General features: G+C 43.8%; 1 protein-coding gene across 3 annotated transcripts in view; it reads left to right on the top strand.

Annotated features, from left to right (window-relative positions):
• LOC113240804 (neuroligin-4, X-linked) overlaps positions 1-22,981 on the top strand; it is a 327,232-nt gene that overhangs the window by 88,349 nt on the left and 215,902 nt on the right. For all 3 annotated transcript variants that reach the window (XM_057309949.1, XM_057309938.1, XM_057309948.1), the window contains exon 4: positions 9,423-10,211. In XM_057309949.1, coding sequence (XP_057165932.1) covers positions 9,740-10,211 — 472 coding nt within the window. In that variant the 5' untranslated portion in view covers positions 9,423-9,739. The remainder of the gene's footprint in view (positions 1-9,422; positions 10,212-22,981) is intronic.

Here is a 22,981-nt window from a genome sequence, read left to right as displayed (position 1 = left end):
CCTCAAGACTGAAGACAAATCCTGCCTTTCCTGGGAGCTTGTACAAGAGTCACGCTCAGGAAGGAAGATGTGTGGAGAAAGGGTCGTTTCATAACTTGGAGCCCTACAGCTTGTAAGCCCATCAGAAACCCAGGAGATGAGAATGTGAACAGTTGGAGTAAACATCACACAGAAATAGTAATTTCCAAAATACAGGGTCTCCCGTACAAGATGGAACAGTCTTCCCTAGAGAAAGTAGGCATCGCCTGCAGGCAAGAGGGTATAGGCTTCAGCGAGAAAAGAGGGCACTCCTGCTGGGGTTATGTAACATCGAAGTGGTCCTTGGGTCATGGCTGGTGTCTTGGGATACGTTCTAAAGACACTCTCCGTTTTGGACAGCACACAGCTCATTAGGAGAGGCCGCGAACAGCAGTTTCCAAGCCAGTTATTGAAGACCCACAGAGACATCCTTCTCATTATCGCCCGAGATGGTTCCTGCCCTTGCCTCCCACTCGGGAGCACATGTTTCTTGGGCATGCCAACTTCAGAGGGTCCAAGTGTTCAACCATCTGTCTGCGGACCCACCACATCTGAGGTTCCATCTCCAGGTCAGACTGGGTTGTTAAAAACTAAGCAGCTCTTCTTTAACTCCGATGGGTAGTTTTCTTTTGCAGGAGAATTCGTGCAACATCCTCTCTGTCTTAAATGTTGCCTTTCAGTGATTGAGATGACGTCTCCCCATCGTTTACAGCTACGACAAAGCCTTTCTATAGTTGGGCACGAGTGCCTGGCACCCGGGATTCCTTACTTTGCTTGCAGATGTGCAGACAAATTTAGTCTCAGAACTGGATCAGAATGCTACTTCTTTAAAGTTAGTTTTCATTGAAATTGGCCGAAACTGGTAAAGTGCCAAAGACTCTGTCATGTTCTCCTGTGTCAAGGAGAGAACCAAGACCCTCTCTTTTCAAGATAAAATTCTTACGGGTAGAAACCAGAGGGACTAGATCATGGGGCACAAAGGATGTTTATGTCAGAAACGTGAGTGGAGCTGGGGGTGGGCGTAGAGGTTTACACGTGGTGTCCACAGGAGGTGAGCTAAGCGGGACATGGGGGAACATGACCTTGCCAGTTCTTCTGCCTTTCCTGTCTTTCTGACTTCCTTCTGCATCTTTTCTCTTCCCTTTAATTTAATAACCTCTGCTGAGACCTTCTATTTTCCAAGTGTAAGTATTAATCATCTCTGGTCTTTGCCCTTAGATTGCTCATAGTCTAGCAATGAATGTAAACATTTAGGAAGTAACTATGACATAATGTGACTGTCCCTTCTGGTATTATCTTTCCCATTCTCCATAAATCTTCACATTCTTGAAGTTCAAAGCTTAACTCCTCCGTCACTATCTTGAAGAACCCAGCTCTCTCTCTACAAAACTAAAATTTTAGACGCATCTCTTAGACACCGCATCCCAAATTCCATCCTGCACGAGCCCACGGTCCCACAGGAGGAGCAATGGACCACACACGGGCTTAATTGCAGCAATTTCAGTACAGGCTTTATCTCATCAACTGGGATGTAGACTGTTCAGGTGGGAATTGGATTGGCCTCTCATTATTCTTATCAGAGTGGGTTCCACAGTGGAAGCATTTAGGGGAACCTCAGAAAGTAATTCTAATTAGTGAGCATTTCTTGGGAGGCTACTTCTTGTTCTAAATTTACACGTATATGTACATATTTATATATGTTCAAATCTATGTGTATTTATATATAGCATATCATTATAGGTATGCATTCACACAGACACGCACGTTCCCGCACACGTACCGTCACATACCCGCTCATGTCCATGCGTTACGTCCTGTACTCTGTCCATTTTATAGATGAGAAGCTGGAGGCGTTGATGGTTTACGCCCTCCTCTGTGGTTGCTGATGGAGTTGAGGGCTGGGTTAATGGTAGGTAGCGTGAGTCCAGGGGGCACATTCCTGACCAAGCCCCGGAGGCCCCCAGGTATTTAACACACAGATGAATACGTGTTGCAAAGCGTCTCATTGTGTAGTCGAGTCTCGTTCTTCTGCCGGCTCGTGCCTACAGCCCTCTGTTTGGACGAGGATAATCAGCATCACATATAGCATGTTTTACTGATTATCTACAACATAAAGGGCATTGAACAAGGTACTGTGGGGTTTACAAAAAATGGAGATGGCATAATTTCTGAACCTAAGGGGCTTAATATTTCAGTGGCTTAGCTTGGAGACACACACTCTCATGTGTGCATATTCATAGCCCATTATTAGTTTGGATTAGTAGACATATATTTAAAAACTTGTGTATATGGGATATAGAGTGTTTCTGTGTAATATGCATTCCAGGTGTATGTACATAAACAGTGTGTGTCCACACACGCATGTATATATATATGAATATACGTATGTAAACTTTAAGAGCAAACTTATGATATAACTCCATATAGTTAGGTAAGAGAGGAAGGGAGTAGATTATTTATACCGAACAAATAGTACCATAAATCAGTGGGTATTGGAAAGAAGAGCACATTCATTCCGAGTCTTGATGAAGGAGTCAGGTGAATAACGTTGGTGATGTGTTTACCCCGCTGATCTATGTCCGAGGTATTGCAAAATGCGTTTTTCGGGGGTATGGCTGCAAGGTGTTGCAGCTGCTTCTGACGCAATAGACCTTCCCTTGTTTTTCTGGATCAATTATCTCGCTACGTTAGGTCCTCCTGCCTCACTGCGGAACGTTCTGTTCCTACCAGCTTCCGCACTTCATGTACACTTGGTTTAGAGGATAATAGTGTGAGGTTTTAGAGAATCCTCAGGCTAAAGGCATTTTAAGAGGTGACTTTGTCCGAGCTCTCCTGGTGTAGCTCAGGGAGCGGAAGCCCTGGGTGCTAAGTGACGGGGCAGAAGTCTCCTGGCTAATTAGCGACCGGGACAGTAGTGCTCTCAGCTGACCTGACTCTCCATTTGAGCGATGCAACCAGGACCCTGCTCCTTTTTATGGACTGTGTCAGTGGATGGCCTCTTCTCCCTTGGGCTCGTAACATAACTTTGGAGAAAACAGTCTCTATCTTTCCTTCAGTTTTTAAATCTATTTATTTCGATAGTGCATGGGAAGATAAAGTTACTGGGCCAAACCCATAGAGATATGCAACGCTTTTTTTTTTTTTTTTAAGATTTTATTTATTTGTTGGACAGAGCACAAGCAGGGGAGTGGCAGGCAGAGAGAGAGGGAGAAGCAGGAGCCCCGCTGACAGGGAGCCCGATGCGGGACTCGATCCCAGGACCCTTGGATCATGACCTGAGCCGAAGGCAGATGCTTAATTGAATGAGCCACCCAGGTGCCCCAACATGCAACTCTTGATTAAAATTGCATTGTTAAAGATTGATACTCACAAACTGTGCACTATCTGTATAAATAATATATATTTATTTTAAAATAAAAGTTAAACACACATACCCACTGCCAGACTACAAAATAGAATGTTATCGATATCTTTGCGTATCCGTGTGGGTTGAGTCCCGCTGTCCCGTGTCTCAGACACAACGGCTATCCCAGAATTTGGCATTAAGGATCCCCTTGCGCTTTTAATATTTTAGTACAAATTTAGCTCTAAGCAATGCCCTGTCTAGTTTTATATGATATTATATAAATAAAACCACGCCATATGTATTCTTCTGTGACTTGGTTTTCATTTTTGAGATTTCTCCATTTTGACACATACTGTCTGTATTTTATTCATTTTTCACTATTGTGCGGTATTCTGTTTGGATATACCAACGTTTATTAGTCCGTTCTGTTAATGGACGTCTGGGTTACCCTAGTTTTCCTCCTCTGACTATGGCTGCGCATGGACACCCTTGTCCATGTCTCCAGACACATGTATTTAAGAAGCTCTCTAGGGACACCGGGGGGGCTCAGGTCATGATCTCAGGGTCATCGGCTCAAGCCCTTCATTGCGCTCCATGCTCAGTATCTGGTCTGCTGGAGATTCTCTTTCTCCCTTTCCCTCTGCTGCTCCCCCTGCTCATGCTATCTCTCTCTCTCTCTCTCTCAAATAAATGAATAAATAAAGTCTTTTTTTAAAGAAGCTCTATAGGAGAGCTAATCCTTTCTGATCTCTTCTGTATCTCGCCAAGAATGAATGAGGTCAAGACTCCTTCCTGTCCTGTGAGACCCTTGGCCAATTTGAGGGCTTACTGTATGGACTCATGGAAGGAGAGCCACCAAAGATGGCTTCTAATTTCTCCTGCGTAACTAAAAAAACGATGGTAGTAGTTCTTGAAATATGGAACAAAATATGGGGGCAATGTGAGTGGATCAAAAATGAGATTTTACAGCACATTGCAAGATTTGTAAGTGACAATAGTCAGGAGACAGAATACTTTGAGTCTGAAGATGTATGACTGAGTTTGGTGACAGAAGTCCACACACCCTGGAGATATTTGCAATTTATTTGATTTAGATTTGGAAACCATATTTGGTAGTAGTTGAATTAGACACAGAAAATCAAGCATTTGATGAGTTATTCATTCATGCCAATCCCTGTGCTTGCTTTCAAAGCACAGAACATGAATAAGGAAGCAAGCGGCCCTGTTAAGGATAGTTTCATGAAAATGCAAACTTGTCGCTGGCTGGCATCATGTCTTCTCCCACAGTGTCCCCATAACCTATAGTGGTGATCTTTATGAAATACGTATCGACCTGTGGCTAGGTTATGGTGTTGCTTTATTTCTGTGACCATCGTAAGTCCTCTTGTCCCCATGGTTCTTCTAGAAAAATCCATATCTTATTCCTAACCCGATTTTCGGGCTACATACTATTGAGTGTCTTTCTAACCAGCCAGTTTTGACTGGACCCTGTAGAAGCCACTGGGTTCTGCAGATCCTTCCAGTGTGGCTCAGATGGGTTCCTGACCCATTAAACTTCAGTGGAAGAACACAAGTAGGGTGGGCAGGTGATGGAGTTGTGGCTCTGAGGCTATAGCGGGGCACAAAACCACCTTGAAGATCATCTTGCCACCTTGGCATCCTTATTTTCCTCCCCAATTACTTTATTTGCATCTTAGCTTCATGGTCCAACATGGTGGACTCGTACGGGATCTGATTTTTGGAACTAAACGCAAGTGCGGAGATGAGTGGGCAATGAGCTGTTAACATTTGAGAAAACACTATTGATAGATTGTAACCTTCCTCCCTTAGGAGATAAGACCAGACTATAAATATATACAAATTAATACACTAATTGGCTGATGGCTGGCATTGAGTGAATCTTGGTAGGGGTTGACAGCTGTGTGTGTGTGTGTGTGTGTTGTGTAAGCCCATGCACAAAGTGGGTATTGTACCTCTAGGTAACAGGTTCCCTGGGCTACCTTATGGCTGAGCTCTGTCTTCTAGGACTCAGGCACTGGAAAATGGTGGTGTCTTCCCTAGAAGCAAAAGGGAGGGACCCCAGCGATGTCTATAGTTTGCACACAGTTCGAGAAATGGCGGTCATAGGATTTTGGTATAGTAAATGGTATAGGAGGATTATTGTACCAGCTCATTAATTTGGGCAAGGACCAGAGTCTTGTATTCTTATTGTCCTGATGCTTGATAACATTGGATAAAAGTGACTCTTCAAAGTGACTCTTGGAGGCAGATCTCTCCGTGACTCTCAGGCCTTCCGTGTAGCTGAGAGCAGCACGGAGCATGGCTGCTTCCGGCTCATTCATCCTCTGTCCCTTTTTTGGGGGGACAGGAGGTTGGGTTTTTGAAGATGCCTCCACAGAGTTCTCTGTCCTCTAATGTATTCATCACCGCCTGGAAAGGAAAGACCTTGAGTGCCCGGGAGACGTGACTTTATTCCTTGTTGGCTCAAAATACCAAAATAAGTTTGGTCTGGGCTCTTCGTAACGAAACACACATTTGAACATGAACCCAATCTCCGTTTGAGGGATACACACTTTGGGGAGAAATGCGTTGCGACTTTTTTCGGACCCATTTATATTCTGATATGCTTGCATAGTTTGAGCCTTGTCTTAATTACAATCTCAGGCAGAATGACTGCCCTGTAGAGAATCATCCTAAAATACCCAATCGAGTTATAAATCACGTCGAAATGCCAGTCTGAGCGGGGCACAAAACCACCTTGCCGAGAACGCATGCTAGAAAGCCCTTCTTCACTTTCAAATCGTATGTATTCAATGAAAGGGTGCTTTTCCTTTTTTTTTTTTTTTATTAAAATTTTTTCTTTAGCTATTTCCTTTTCTAGTGTGCCTTTTTCATTTTGGGAAAATAAAAAATATGTATAATATATGGAAGAGATATATGTATATAAGGATATGTAATATATAATATATACTAAATCTCTATGTTTATATGCATATATAACAACATTTCGCCCCTTGAGAAATACTTCACAGTATGTGAGGCTTACATGGGAAGTCTTTGCTTTTTTTTGTCCCCAAGTGTATTGGTTGGTTAAATGTATATGGTTTTTTTTAATGATTATGGTGCATATTTAATAGATTTATTTTAAAATTCTTTATGACTTGTACTGCTAAAACCTTTACAGTTGGCAAATACTTGAATGTGTGACACACACATACACACACCCCCACCCCATAATCTTTACTTGTACCCACAGATACTTAATCATTTACGTGGCCTCCAGAATCCCATGCTGGATGACTCACATGTGTGGTTCTCACTCTGGGGTGATGCAGCCCCCAAGGGTCACTCGGCTATGTCTGCAGACATCGTTGATGGTTGAAATTGGATGGGGAAGAGTTAGGGCATCTAGTAAGTGGAGACCAGAGAGGCTTCTCCACCCCGTACAGGGCACAGGATAGCACCCACCTCAAAGAACTATATGGTCCACAATGTCAACAGTGCCAAGGTTCAGAAACCATTGGCTTCTGATTGTGTGACCTGTGTGCAAAATAGCCAAATTTCAAAGAGTGAGGAAATGAGTAAGATAGCCTTGAACGTATGCACATTACCTAGAAAGTGCTCACATCCTCTGGGCACCTTTTTCTAGATACTGCTGGTCCATGATCTCTCTCTGGCTCTCAGAACCCTCCTGGCGGAGGTAGATTTGGGCAGAGGAGAGACTTGATTCATGGATTCAGCATGGACTCAGCATGAAGTGTAGGCGTGAGCCCCGCTTATGCACCTGTAACACATACGTGATTCATAGATACTCTTATCCACACCGAGTTGGAGAAGTGTTGAGTGGGCCAGCATTTCCCAATGGCACTAACTTTGTAAGTCCTGACATAAACCCGCCAACTGAGTCCCACATCTGCTGAGCTCTGCATTCCATGAACTGCATGCTGCCTCCTGTGGACAATCTCATTTCATTCTCAAACAGTTACAAACAGATCAGTAACGGGAGGCTCGAAGATTTTAAATTCCTTGCTCTTGACTTGCTCAGCACCAACCCTGGGCTGACGTCGGAGCCTGTGCATTTTGTCTCTGTACCCAGGATTCTTTTGAGGACACCTGTGTTCAAATCCTAGCATTTTGTGTTTATTGAGAGGGCAATGTCTCTGCCTTACGCCTTTGCATATCACCTCATTCCTGCTCACCACACCCCATGAAGAAGGTACGATACACCATTTACCTAAATCCCAGGCAGCTCGGCTCACTTCCCTCAGCTCACAGAGGTAGCATTTGAAGACCCAGGTGCGTCAGACTCTCAGATTAATAGCGTCTCCTTTTATCGCCAGGAAGCTTCCAGAAGGAAGAGCTAATGCTGGTTCAAAAGCAGAAGAGCTTTCAGGAAAACAAAAGTTCCAAACATGTCATCACCTCTTTCTTGTTCTTGTCTGCCTCCTAATTATTCAGAAATTGGATCACGGTGTGGCAGAAATCCAAATGTGGTCTACAGCAGAATTCAAAGATAGAAGCAAGTAGATATATCCACTGTTTTCTGTGATGCTATTTTTCACTTTCAGTGTTACAACCCAGACTTGGAGCGCATTATCACTCAGCTCTGATGAACTTGGCCCAGGATGTCAGGGACTATGGAATTTCCCCCAGAGGTGAAATTCCCCCCATAGCTCCATGACAGATCCAGCTCCCATATGTTTCCTTTAAAAAAAAATGATCTCAGTGACATATTAGTGAAGAACTGCTCAACTGTCCACTTGAATGTGTCATTATACACTAGCCCAGAAATACTCAGAATCACCCACAACATCTTTCACGCATGTTTGTCTGTTTTTCAGTAGAAGAACACTATTTAAAGGTATACTGTTTGCAACACGTCGTGTAATGTTTTGTATCCCTAATGGGTCATTGACAATAGTGTCCCACTCACGCACAGCATTCTTTACTGTCATAAGAGCAATGATTTATCTAGTGAGAGTCATAACATCTACATGGAGACGAGTCTGGATGATCACAGTCAACAGGACGGTAGCTCAAATGTACCGTCAGCTTTTAAAGTGGGCTGCTTGGGGCCACCTGGGGGGCTCAGTTGATGAAGTGTCTGCCTTCAGCTCAGGTCATGATCTCAGGGTCCTGGGATTGAGCCCTGCGTTGGGCTCTCTGCTCAGCAGGGAGTGTGCTTTTCCCTTTCCCTCTCCCTCTGTGCTCTCTCTGTCAAATGAATGAATGAATGAATGAATGAATGAATGAATAAATAAAATCTTCAACAAAATTTACAATGGGCTACACAAACAGATGAACAAAAATCAGTATAATGGGCTGCAGGGTGAAAGGTTTACTGTGCGTGTCTTATGTGAAAGTCGGGTTGGCCGTTATCAACGGTTTTAGTTATGAATGATGTGCCGCTGGGACATACTACAGCCTCGATGTGACATGTTCTGTCTTGTTCAGTTTTCATGAGGAATTGGGGTTTCAGGGTGACGATGTGTGTAGCCTAATGGTATGTGCCATTGAGTACCCGAGAAGGATTAGAATCCAGAGCCTACGCCCTTTCCATTAGGTCATGCTCCCTTTGCGTATCTGATAAATAGCCACACGTCATAAATCCGGTTTGGCCCCCAGCCCACATTTCTCCTTCCCTCATCCTGAAAAACGTTGATAGGCTCCGTGCATATCCCCTTAGGGAGAAGTGGCATTTTCCTTACACACCTGAGAAAGTGTTTTGAGGGTACCTATCCATTGGCTGGTCTTTGTAAAGAGCGAATTGGGAGACATCGTTAGTTATCTGAACAACACGCGTTACTTTTGGGAATTTGTTTACAGAGACTTGTTGAGTATTTTCTAAATGTTGTGCATTGTTCCAGATAATGGGGTGGCCAGCGAGAATTAAAGACAAGTCATGTTCTTGCTGGATTCTTCTCCATGGAGACGTGGGGAGACAGATGCATCAGTGAATGAGCGTTTCATTGAGCGATGTTGAGGGTTGCATGGAAGAAATGGGGGTTGCGTGGCTTCCCTTGCTTCATTATTCTCATCTTCTTTCTTTCCCCATTAGGCGGACTGCTCTGCCTTGGAGTTTTCCTAAGGAATCCTTGTCCGTGGGAGGTGTCGGATGGTCACCGCGTCCTGGGAGCCTCACACCTGCTGGAATTCCCTTCCAGGATTAAGAGAGGGCTGCTCTCTCCCGCAATGGGCTGCCGAGAAAACAGCTGGGCGTGTTCTTAACCTCGGTTTCTGTCTATGACCCATCGCAGAGGCTCCTCTCCTGGGTCTCTTGCTCCCTGGAAAGCCCTCTCTGTCTGCAGGCTTCCTTCCCGGCTTTGTCTGCTTGGAGTCATATCACACGGACCCCTGCGGATGTGGCAGTGAACAATGTCGAGACCCAAGGGACTGTTATGGCTGCCACTGTTCTTCACGCCAGTCTGCGTCATGTTGAACTCCAATGTCCTCCTGTGGATAACTGCTCTTGCCATTCGGTTCACGCTCATTGACAGCCAAGCACAGTATCCAGTCGTCAACACAAATTATGGCAAAATCCGGGGCCTAAGAACACCATTGCCCAATGAGATTTTGGGTCCAGTGGAGCAATACTTGGGGGTCCCCTATGCCTCTCCTCCCACTGGAGAGAGGCGGTTTCAGCCCCCAGAACCCCCATCATCATGGACTGGAGTTCGAAATGCCACCCAGTTCGCTGCTGTGTGCCCCCAACACCTAGACGAGAGGTCTTTATTGCACGATATGCTGCCCATCTGGTTTACTGCCAATTTGGATACTTTAATGACCTATGTTCAAGATCAGAACGAAGACTGCCTTTACTTAAACATCTACGTGCCCACGGAAGATGGTAAGTACTTTATTTAAACAGAAAACAGCCGCTGCTTACTAGGGTGTCAGATTTGCCAAGAGGTGTTTAGAATGTCTTGTGCACGATTTTTTTTTTTCTATAACCCAGTCATTTTTTTTTCGTATTCCGAATGCAGCTGTTGCCCTGACTTATAAATCATGACACTTGTGTTCATTGAGCATGTAGGAAATGGACAACGCTATAATTAATGACTTAATTATGATCACCTATTGCATCTTCAGTGTGGTTACAGGGTTTCTTGGCAGTCGCTCACCAGCGTGGCCGTAGAGGGTTACATAGTACACCTGCATCATCTATAAAGGAAAATGAAATCTATAGAAAACAACAGAATTAAGAACATTGTCATACTCGAGTTAGCAAACTGAAGATTATAAGGCATGGTTTCCTCTGCTTTAATAGGTTAAGATTTTAGCTTCCTTCCTTCCCCTCTTCCTTCCTTCCCCTCTTCCTTCCTATCTCCTCTCCTTTCCTTTTCCTTCCTTCCTTCCTTCCTTCCTTCCTTCCTTCCTTCCTTCCTTCCTCAGAACCAACCTTTCTTTTTCTTTCTTTCTTTCTTTCTTTCTTTCTTTCTTTCTTTCTTTCTTTCTTTCTTTCTTTCTTTCTTTCTTTTTATGGAGTCTTGAAAGAAAAACCACTGATTGTTTTAAATACAGAAGCAAGGGATATTTCATGAAAGTGGTTGGATTTCATTGTTTAGAATCTGTGTTGCTAACATCAATTTGCACCTTGTTTCCTCCCGATATTCACAGCAATCAAACGGCAAATGGGTGTCCTTAGATGATTCTGGTTACATTAGGAAATAATGTGCTTGCTTGAACAAAATGGCTCCTTTGTTTTCAATAACACAGCAGTGAAAATCTTACAATGATGTCTGATTTATTAACTTAATCCAATGGTAGTAAAATTCGATTATCTCCTTCTCTGTGTAGGTTTCAAATTAAAAGCATTTTTTTAGAAAGGCTAACCAGACTAAAGTTATACTACAATGTGAACACATTTCTCATTTACCATTTGCACGTGCTATTTTTAGACAAGGAGAGAGAAAACCCGGGAATGTAAATCTTCCTGGAATTAAAAGAAGTAATTTACAGGAATCATAGACATCATCGACTGTAGAAACTACAGTGTGTCCTTTGTAACTTTTAGGGGAGAAATTTCTTTTCTTTTTTTTCCCTTTAATCCTTGGAGAATGATTCTCAGTTAAGATTTGGCTGAAGGTCTGAAATATAGGGTTACATCATCCACGATCCCCAAAGTTGCCCTGAAGCCGCCATACTGCGCTTCCTGCACGTAAATGCTGCAAGGTAGCTCGCGTAGGGTGTCTTGAAACACCAGGCCAGGGTTGTGTGTTGTCAAGATCACAGAGAACGCCCAGAGAAACGAAATGGGAAGATGGTGCTTAATTATGTGAGTAGTCTCTGGCGGCTGGCCCTTGTCATTATGGTAACAGATCACACAATTATCTTGTGAGGTCTCGGTCTGCATGCGACGTTCAGGAGTGAAGGTGACACTCGCCTGCTGTATTTGCACGTGGCGCGCTGAGCTCTCTCCGTGCTCGCCTTGTGCGTAAGTGTGGGCAAGGCTCACGCACCGAAAACCGATGAGACGTCTCACTTCAGAAGCCGCCTGGGTCGTGGTCTTTCTCGTCATCAGCTATGCAAATAAAAAGCCAAAAGAAGGAAAGGCAGAAAAGGGCGGGGAGAACAAAGCAGGATACATGATTAAAATGGCTCTCCCAATGTACTTGCCGTGCTGGTGTCCAGGAGCTGGCCACTGCACGTGGTCCCCTCCCAGCGACGTGTGCTCCCCGCCACGTGCTTTCCAGGAGGGGCTGAGCCAAAGGAGACCACCCACGGAGAAAAATCAATAACCTCCCTGATGACAGGACCACCGTGAATGTGCAGTCGTGTGGCCCGAAACCATAAACAATTTGGCCCTTTCCTTGCGGGGCAGTCCCGAATAGGAATTTGGGAATATAAAAATGCTACCCCAATAGAAAAGCCATCGAACCTTAAGAATAAACCTAGAGCCACCTGTTTATAGTGTCAGGATTTTCAGAGAGTGTTTGCCTACAATATCTTGACAAGAGGATCAGAAATCCAGTAGGAGCTGAAGGGGTAGGATCTGTTTTCCTACAATATATAAATGTTGGCACTTTGCTGGTGAGTGAAGGTCCATGCCTCCATGTTTGTACAAACAAATCACAGCGTTTTGGTTCAGGAACTTTCTGGTTTCTTTTCTTTCTTTTTGTAATATTTGTATCCATTTGAGAATCAGTGTGCAGCTTCAGATATTTAATTATGGGTTATTCACTTAATGAATAAACTCCCCATCCTTCATAACACATGAAATGATGGCATCATGCTGATTCCTCCAAAGACCTCCCTTTATGGGCTATCGTATCATATCAATGCATTTATTTGACAGTGTAGACACAGTATTGGATCTTCAGAATTAAAATTTCCACTCTGATACTTCAGTTTCTTACACTGATCTTTCTGCATCACCAAAAGAGTGCAGGTGACGAGCAGGCACAACTTGACTTTGCTGCCAAAAATAATTCCGAGGATCTACTATGTGCCAGGCATACTTTAGATGTGAACGATTGCAACAGATACAATTTTGGGAGACAGACACTTGGAGGCAGAATAAGGACTCCCCTAAGTTGTCTCCATCCTAGTCCTTAGAACCTATGACTCTGTGACCGTCCATGGCAAAGGGGAATGAATTTAGCTTGCAGGTGGAATTATATTCGCTTGTCGGTTGACTTGACGATAAAGGGAGCGTATGTTGGATTCCCTGGGTGGGCCCAGTATTGAAGAACAAAGACCCTCCCTGGATTCTGGAAGAGGGAGACACAAAACACCAGAGCCACCGTGCAACAATGCAGTAAAGACACAACTAGCCTTGTTGGCTTCCAGGATGGGGTGGAGCCAAGACGCAAGGACTGTGGGCAGCTTCTGGAAACTAGAGAAGACCGGGAAATGGATTCTTCCCGAGGGCTCCAGAAAGCCGCCCAACCACGCTTGCCACCTTGATTTTAGCCCCATGCAATTCTGACCTACAAAACCGTAAGATAATACCTGTTGGCTGCTTTTGGAAGCTGCAACATTTGTGGCAGTGTGTTACAGTACGGTTTGAAATGCATAGTCAAGTCTCTACCCTAACTGAAAACAAAGTAATCGCTGAAAAATTGTTTCGTTTTGAGCCTTCGGAACCCCTACTCCTTCTGAGACTCTTTGCTTCCCTTTCAATCTCAAGTATTACTGATACAAAAACACTCTTATCTGAATGCTGGGGAGTTAAAACGTGCTGCTCTCCGCCAGGGGTACCAAGAAGACGATCCTGGCCCTAGTTTGTGGTCAGACACTGCAGATTTGAGGCATTAACTCTATACTGCACACACTCAACCTTTTTGTCCGCTGTTGTATTACGGCGTCAGGGCAAATCCTAAATGCCGTAGTTAGGAAACATGGTGATTTTACACAGGGACGTAATAAAGGGACATTTAAATTTACCCAGGTGTCTAAAACGAATTTCCAGAGTCAATGTCCATGGATGACCTACAAGCTGTCCTCTTCTGTCCATTAAACCTCACTCACAATGGCAGCCGTCCCTCTAAATGGCTTCTTGTCCTGTTTGCACCTATGGTAGCAAAATATTTTGGGCCCCCCACTCTTCCTCTCTAGACCTCAAGATCCGATCTGTTCTGGGCAAACTGATTCTTTATGCTTTTTTTTTTTTTTTTTTTTTTGATTCTTCATGCTTTTTAACGTAAATTTGGTTCCCTCCTCCGGTTCAGTGCCAGACTGGGTTTATTTTTATTTATTTATTTATTTTTTTAAAGATTTTATTTATTTGACAGGGATAGAGACAGCCAGTGAGAGAGGGAACACAAGCACGGGGAGTGGGAGAGGAAGAAGCAGGCTCACAGCAGAAGAGCCTGATGTGGGGCTCGATCCCAGATCGCCGGGATCACGCCCTGAGCCGAAGGCAGACGCTTAACCGCTGTGCCACCCAGGAGCCCCCAGACTGGGTTTCAATGCCATCTTGTCCCCTTACCAGCTGAGGGGCCAAAGACAGATCACTTGGCTTGTACGTGCCTCCCATTTCCTTGTGCGTCTGATTGAGATGCGCTGGGAGGTTAAGGCATTAATCCATATAAAGTGCTTACCCTCGTATCCTGCACGCATAACCTCTCTCGGCTCCGACGTTAGTGGAACATAATTAATCATCACAAAGGGAACCCGAATGCATCAGCAAAATTGCATGTGCATGTGGGGTCTAATATAAATATCAATCCCATGCGTGATACATGCTTCTTGTCTATAACATAATTATTTACTGTAATCTTGGAGGGGTCAGCTTAAGGAATAGGAGCAAGGGATCGTCATTTCTGACGAGACTGAGTATGGCTTTAATAAAAGGGAATTTAGAGGGAATACAATTGTTTACAAAGAGCAGACAACGATTCTGCTTTGCTTTATTCCTAAGCTCTGTCTTTTTCAGCCTCGATTGTGAAATGAATTTTCAGCATCCTATGTGAGTTACAGAAATTAATCATCAAGAAAGCATTAAAATTCATTCCTTGGAAGAGTGCCTTAGAACATCCAAAGACAATAGTAGCCTTTTTTTTTTTTTATGTGAGATAAAGGAGAAATGAATTTCCTCTCTCTTCTCATCAAGTCACACATAGTCCAATTGTATGCAGATAGTGGCACAACCCAGGTGACAAAGTAAAACTTGAGTTTGCACAGTGAGCCTGACGTTTTGACCAGTCCACATCAGCATCCAACGAGGTGAAAACAGTTCAGTGCTTGCCATTTTCGTGTGTCACCTGGAAGTTTGACGTTGTGTAGACGTAGCTTGTGCGGGAAGATAATTATGAAAGGTGATTAAACAAATATCTCCCCGACAGGGATTCATGGAAAGGAATTTAGTATTTTTTGAAGACGGTTCAACTGGAGTGGATTTCTGATAACATGCGTCTCTCCCAGCTTAGAAGATTGTGCCCACTTGAACGTAGAATCATACCCTTGTTGAGGGTTGAGGGATCATAAATGTTTAGAAAATACTATTTGGGTAGCGTGAATTCTACTTGTTTGGGAACTACAGCAAAATCATTCCCCTAAGAAGAGACTAATCCCTTATTTTCCATCAGATGAACTCGAACTCCATCCCATTTGCAACTTAGATGTTTCTCACAATTACAACAACTTTCGATTACGTAAAACGTGTTAAAAACCCGACTTGCCATATGGTGCATATCATAAACAATATTGAAAAGAACGTTTAAGATGGAAACTGGGCACGCGACTGGTCTGCTATAAGCTGTCCGTTTCCAACAATTTGCTCATTATTTACTTGCGTACTCTTGCCTCCAGGACACCAGATAGCTTTATTTTTTGCCAACTGATATCACTAGTCTGGACACGGTCATTTATTTTCCATATTGTCTTGGCTGAGATAGTCACCCTTCTCAATATTGAGTGACCTTGGCTATTAGTAATAACAACACTCCTGGTATACCTCCTGAATGCTGTTTCAGGTTATAGCAATTTTGGACTAAGCCCCTGGATCATTATCAATTATGATTAACAGTATAACTTTGGAAATGATGAAATGAAAAAGGTCAATATGTTATACATTTGATTTCATGTGAATTTAATATGAATCTCCTTACGTGATCGGTCACCAGAAGATTCCGTCTCTCGGATACGATGGTTGGGAGTAGGCACTTGCCTTCCTACTGGGTGTTTTGGTTCTAAACCAGGCTCTTTTCATATTGGGTTTGTTTCACGTTCCTCCTCTGTAAGAACACTTGTCCCTGGTGCATTGACATCCAAACTGCAGCAAACGTGAGCAGGAGGGATTTCCTTAACTTTGGATTCCAGGACCGCGGAGGGTGTATGAGATGCAAAACAGTGGCCCTACGTAGATAAGTCAGACCTACAGATCACACAGGGAACTCGCAGGCGACCGGGGTGGGGGGGAAGTCTGAGTAATCTATTCCCCTATTAATACTTGTTAAGATAAATGAAGATGAGGGGTCTCTATTTTATTAATTCAATCGGATATCCTGTATTTCAGTTCGGAGAAATAGGTTTCCACAAACGCGAAGCAGATTTTTTTTTAAATGGGGAAAAAATCCAGTTAGATTTCGATATCTAGTTTGGGTATTTAGACCGTGAAGGTGTATGGAGTGTGTGTGTGTGTGTGTGTGTGTAAGGTGTTCGAGGAAAGCCAACAAAAGATACCGCAGTTCAATTAAGATCAAATGTGTTATGATTTTTGTTAAAGTCAAATGGAACATGGGAACTACTATACTGTTCTGTCCTCGCTGAAATCCCAAGCACTCTGATGTCTCCACTAAGCGGAACAGCCTCTTGTCTGCTGGGAATGTGGTCCTGAGCAGAATACTCAGGTCGGCCCTATGGGGAGAGGGCGTTCCCATCAGAAAGGGAGGAACGCATGAAGTTTTGACTCTTCTCAAGCAAAGGAGCTTTTGTGGTATGTTTCTACAAGATAGGAAAATGTTCATTAACCCTCTTTCTTCCTTAAATGGATGCCTTCAGCTCCATCCTGCTCCATTCTGTTTCGGGACCTAATCGTCTCTGCATCCCAAAGGGATCACCCAGTATTCCCCCAACATCCCTTCCACTGGCTACGCGTTGACTTTCATCCCACCTCAAGCCACGTCACCCATTGCTCTCCTGATCTCAACTCTGATTCTTTGTGTTTTCTTCCCTCTTTCAATCCGTACTCTCTTGAGAACCCCTTTAGCTGACTCATCTAAACAGTATTGACTTGGAAAAAAAAAAAAGATAAAAATTATTGATTTGAAAAATGACTCTTCGCACTTACCGTACCCAAGGCATTGAACCAGTCCAAGTGGTGGTAACAAGGAAATGTAAGCTCTTTGCTTGGAAAATGAATGATCCCCAACAAAACTCGAGCTTCAGAAAGGGATCAGCGGGCAGAAGAATTCAGGGAGTTCTTTAGGATTTCAAGAGAAAAAAAAAAAAGGCAGGTATTCTGTAAGTGAATGTTTTCCATCAAGGATGCACGGTGGAAAGTTTTCCACCCATCCTGACACGAATACACAAGGCACACACACATATGTTGTGCAGTGAGGAAATGCTTTCTGCATCCCCCAAAGGAAGCTCCTTGTTTATTGCTTCTCTAGATGGGCCAAGACATAAAAAGTGCAAAAATGGGAAGCAGGGAGAGATAAAACCTAACAAAACGATAGAAAGGTGCATTGATAGTATAATGTAACATGCAAAGCACCCACTTGGGTGTTTTTTGCATGGCTCCATTTTTGACATTGGAGGATTCATAACTGGAATTGCATCCCGAGGAAGTCTAATGCACATTTTTCTTCTCAGCAGACTCTGCGGTGAGGTTAAGTCAAAGAACATAAGATTCGGTTCTTATCTAATTCCAGTGTACTTTTATCACCTGAAATTTTTAAAAAATCATTTATTAAAAGCTTTGTCTCCGCCCCAATTTTTTATCTACTGAAATCCTTTCATCACTATGTTGAGTCATGTATCCATCCAGATAATATGCAACAGTTATATTAACTTCGCATATTTAAAAATAGTTTAGATCAAAAAATACTAGCAAACCACGGAGAGAAAGCAGCATCTTTCCCAAGAAAATTTAAATGTTTAAAATATATCAACGTAGACTAGATCTTTCTTTTTGAGCCTTAAATCACATAATAATGAGCTCAAATTCCAGTGTAGCACAAGTTGTTTGTGTTTCATCCATTTTTTCCCTAAAGATTTTATTTATTTATTTGAGGTGGGGGAGAGGCAGAGGGAGAGGGAGAAGCAGAGTCCCCACTGAGCAGGGAGCCTGACATGGGGCTCGATCTCAGGACCCTGAGATCATGAGCTGAGCTGAAGTCAGACACCTAACCCACTGAGCCACCCAGGCACCCCCATCCTTTTTTTTTTTTTTTTTTTTTTAAGAAAGGGATTTTGGCATGTTGAATATCATTGTCAAAGTTTATCTGGAGTAAGTGATGAAACCAAGCAGGACATCCGTCCTCCCGTGCGTTCTTAGAGGTTTGATGCAAACATCATTTTACATCTCTACACCCCTTGTAGACTGTAGAGCTTAAAAAAAAAATTCATTTATTTATACCTTCTACAACTATTCTTCGTCATCTTTTGTGCTCTGGGCATTGCCTCCTGGTTGCCACGCACACCCCGGGGACAGAGACGGACAAGGAACAGCAGCCAAGCTGCCAGGGACCCCTCCGGGACTCCTGATACATTCCCAGTGCCTCCCTGCACCCAGCCATCCTCAAAGTGGCATTGGTATGAGCAAAGCTGAAACTCACAAAGCAAGACGGTCGCCAACAGAACAAAGTCCCTGCTGTTATCAGGCTCGCGCTGAGAGACGGGCAGACGTAACAAATACGCGTACACGCAGTCGACTGTAAACCGTTTATAGGCAGGGGGGCATTGGCGAGATAAAGGAATGAAGGCATTGTCTGTCGACTGGACTGCCTGTCACAAATGAAGGAGTAAGAAGCCCCTGACCATGCAACTGGTTTTGAACCTGGCCCGGAAAGACTTCTGCAGCTTCAGGAGAGAGTTCACCTCATTGTTAGAAGGGTTGGTGATCTCTACGTGTCAAGTCTCTACCCACAGAGCTGGAGCAATTTGGGAAGTTTCTTTCTCTCACTCTGTTGCTTGCAAAATCTTTGAAGACCAGGTGTTAACACCCTTTCTGTGCCGTCTTTTGCAAACCTCCATGGCAGTGTCACTTCCTCCTGCAAGTGGCTTTGAGACCCTGCCGTCCCCCTTCCTGGCTCACTGTGCATAGACTGCCCATGGCTGATCTGTTCTTATACGGAGAGCTTGGTAACCGGGATTCCTGCTCACGTCCCCCAGTAGGGGTGCATTTGTTCTCAGTCACAACACGTGTCCTCAATACACCCAGAGTTGATGTTAGATTTGTTTGTGTGTGTGTTTGGCAAACACATAAAACTCTTGGCTTATATATATTGTGCCTAAAAGTCACGTGTTCTCCTAATTTTGTAAAGGAGTAGTATCCTCGTTTACGACAAGATTTAGAAAGTAGCAAACAGGATCCGTCTGCTTCCTGTGACACACCGTCTGCACACACCCGGGGCGGAGCGATTTGTCGCTGTGGCTCAGATCTCCCCGCGCGATGTCGCCGGCGTCATCTTTACCAGTTGCAGCCGGGCTTAAGTCTGTTTGCTGACGTTTCCCTAAAATACCTAAAATACCAAAATACCGTCGACTATGATCTGATTTAATGGTGCTGGACTCCTTTCCAAGAAATTAATTAAAGGTCACAGGTTAGAATCATTGAAATGAGAAGAATCATCATCTTAGAAGGCTTTCTCTAGACTTAGGGGAAAATAGCTTCCTCCAGCATTTTGTTCTGCTTCATTCTTGGTTGTGATTTTTACTGTTGCTGTCGTCACTGTCACCAACAGCAACATCCTCATCATCGAAATGAGTTACCTCCGAGGACACATTATGAGGTCCCAGCCCGAGAGAAATTTGGGGTCTACGAGATTTGAAATTGTCATCCTAAGGCTGTAGAATATCCGTTAGAATCTTTTAAAAACATTGACAGATCATGGCATGGCTATTAATCCTTCAAACTTCTCTCTTGTCAAGGGGTTTTTGAGTTGCTCTGTGTTATGGGTGGAATTGTGTGCCCCCAAAAGGATGTGTTGAAGTCCTAATCCCTGGAACCTATGAACGACAGCTGCTTTGGGGATAAGGTTTTGAATAGATGTAATCAAGGTAAGATGAGGTCAGACTGTATTAGGAAGGACACTAAATCCATTATGAGTGGTGTCCTTACAAGAGGAGACAGAGGGAGGAAGACAGACAGAGACACGTAGACGGAACATGATGTGAAGACGGAGGCAGAGATGGGTGGGAAGGATCTCCAAGCCAGGGAGCTCCAAGGATCACTGGAAACCACCAGAAATTAACAACTGAGACAGAGAGAGACATCGTGGTCCCCCAGACTCCAGAGACGTAACCAGCCCTGCTGACTCCGTAATGTCAGACATCAAGAGGAATTTATTGTCTGACTGTGTTGCAGGACAACTCCGTAATTTCATACATCTGTCATGCAATACAGTGGGACAATAAATTCATGTTGTTTTAAGCCACCTGGATTTGGGGCTGAATCACTGCTATTTGTAACCTGACACTTTTGGTTAACCATTGGCGTTCTTTTGTTTTCTGTGATGCTGTTTCCATATGGGGCCAAAAAAAAAAAAAAAAAAAAAGTCACTAGCATTTCCCTGTGATATCACCGTTGAGCTCAGAGAAGCACATTGGCCTGGGGATGATGCCACTGTCCCAGTTGGGGTCAGAGGCCAACTCAAACCAGTTTCCTTATCTAGGGGGGAAACACCCTTGGATTGTCATGGCCTCAGCATACATTTCTGAATGGGCAGAGGGATGGGTGAGTCCAAAAGGACCTACCTTGGAATTGATGTAGGCAAGGTAGCTCCCCAAAAGAAAACAGGATGCTAAGCAGGCAAAACCCACTGATGTCCATTACCCTCCATCATATTTGGGATAGAAACTAGATGAGAATGACTGGTATGGTTTCAGGGGCGGAAAAGCGTTACCTAGGATGGTTCTTCCTTTTTAGCTCCAAAGAAGAACCCAAGGATTTGGAAATGGGAAGCCTTGTTTATGAGTTGTTGCTGTTGTTTTGTAAGCATGGGGACCCTTTCATGACATAGAGTGATAAAGTGACAGGAACGTCTTACACATCAGGGCATTTGTATTCAGACAACGCTGAGGCAGGACCACACTGGGTACTGCACCCCAGAGGGACGTCTGGATCTGGAAGCTGGCCTCTGATGGCAAAGTCGGGGTAGCATGAGCTATAACTCCAGGTGGAAAACGTGCCCTGAAACGGACCAAACTGCTTAGGACAGCGTGTAACCTACTGTATCTACTGTTTCTTTTAAGCATTCTAGCTAATGGGTTAAGTTTACTGAAGGAGTACCCAATTTAGAGAGTTGATCCAGGGGAACTGAAATTGAATTTGAGCACATCTCAGCCCAAGCCTTTAGCAGGGGGAAGGGCGTGGTGAGAGCTGCACTGTGGGACACTGGGCATATGGCTGACAAGGTGGTATCTAGGGAATTCTGCAAGAAGCACAGGAGATCCCACTCAGCTTCTCTGGGTCAGTTCTCAGGATGGTGGTAAAACCTGGTCTTCAGTTCTCATGCAGCTCTGTCAGTCCAGTGGGTACCAGCAAGACCCTTACTTCATTGCATTTCTTTGACTTGTTTGTTAACATTTCCTTCTTTATGAGCCCCTGACATTAGCAAAAGTGCAGTTTATACATTTGTTCATTCAGTGCATCCTTACAGAGCATGTTCTAATTGGCCACGTTGCTGAATGTGGTACCATCTTCTCCCTTGCAGATCATATGGGGGAGGTGAAAGGATAGATGATGAACCAGAATTACCATTTCGTATAATTAGTGCTGTGAGGTGAACAGTTGGGGAGATATGGGAACATCTGGGAGGAACATGTTTCTAGACTCAGAGGTCAGAGTACCTTAAGGAGAACTTTGAAGGACAGTAGTTGGCCAAACTGGTGGGTTAGGGGGACTCCAGGTGGAGGGGACAATGTGGTCAAAGATGGATCCTGGAGGCTGATGTTAATATTGATTCTCTTGGCTGCGTGTGGTTTAAGAGACTGAGTGAGGGAATTTGAAGTCTTGGCTTTGCCAAGCATCCAAAGTGCAGTCACTGCTGTGGTCAGTTAACTGCATGGTGGCATGATCCCATCATCAACTGAGCTACAGCGACTATTGGTCAGATGGGATCTTATGAAAATTGAGAAACCCAACCAGGATGAGTGTTTAGTGAAAAGAGGGCCTCAGTTCCTTTCAGAGATGTGAAACAAGAGGGGATGATATGACTCATAGTCAGAATCCATCATGCTGCTGCCTGTTTTTGCAAAAAAGGTTAATGGAACAGAACCCTACCCATTGATGTGCCTAATTTTTGTGGCTGCTTTCATAGTACAATGGCAGAGTCAAATAGCTGCAAAACAGGGCCTATGGCCCACAAAGTCTAAAATACTTATCCTCTTGCCACTTATAGAGAAAGTGTGCTGACCCTTGATGTAAAGGGAAATCTTCAAGAAGTCATTTGGGTATCTTCTAGTTAATGCACAGGATGGCAGAGCTCAGAGTTGCAGGCTGTAGCACAGTTGTTCTCGAACTAACCAGGAACTTTTTCATAGGCAGACTCCCAGGCTCCAGCCAGGCTGCTCTAACTCATCAGTTCTGGGGATGGGCCCCAAGAATTTGAACTTCAATGACTGTGAGTGTAGTACCGACAAAGATTTTGTCATATAATAGTCGTAACAGGATATGTTTGTATATTAATTATAGGACTCTTTATGTGATGGTAGTGATAGGATTAATGATATGGAAAATAGTCATAAATAGGGTCTCAGAAAATTGGACCCCAAAATTGTTATACCAAATATAAACAAATAGTCCTTTCTGCCATCAGAAAAAAATAGGAAAAAAAAAAAAATGAAACCCATGAAAGAAACCATGGTCCATATAGCCTAGACCAAAGTAAATTTCCGGAGTGACCTCTAAGAACAACTAGTTGCAAAGTGTATCTGTAGACAGTTAAGAGACACACAACAAGGGATTGTTAGCTATAGATCCTTAAAATCAAGTTTTATTTATTTATTTTA

Source organism: Ursus arctos, chromosome X, assembly GCF_023065955.2.
Source record: "Ursus arctos isolate Adak ecotype North America chromosome X, UrsArc2.0, whole genome shotgun sequence".
Taxonomy (NCBI): Eukaryota; Metazoa; Chordata; class Mammalia; order Carnivora; family Ursidae; genus Ursus; species Ursus arctos.
This window is presented reverse-complemented; position numbering and strand designations above follow the sequence as displayed.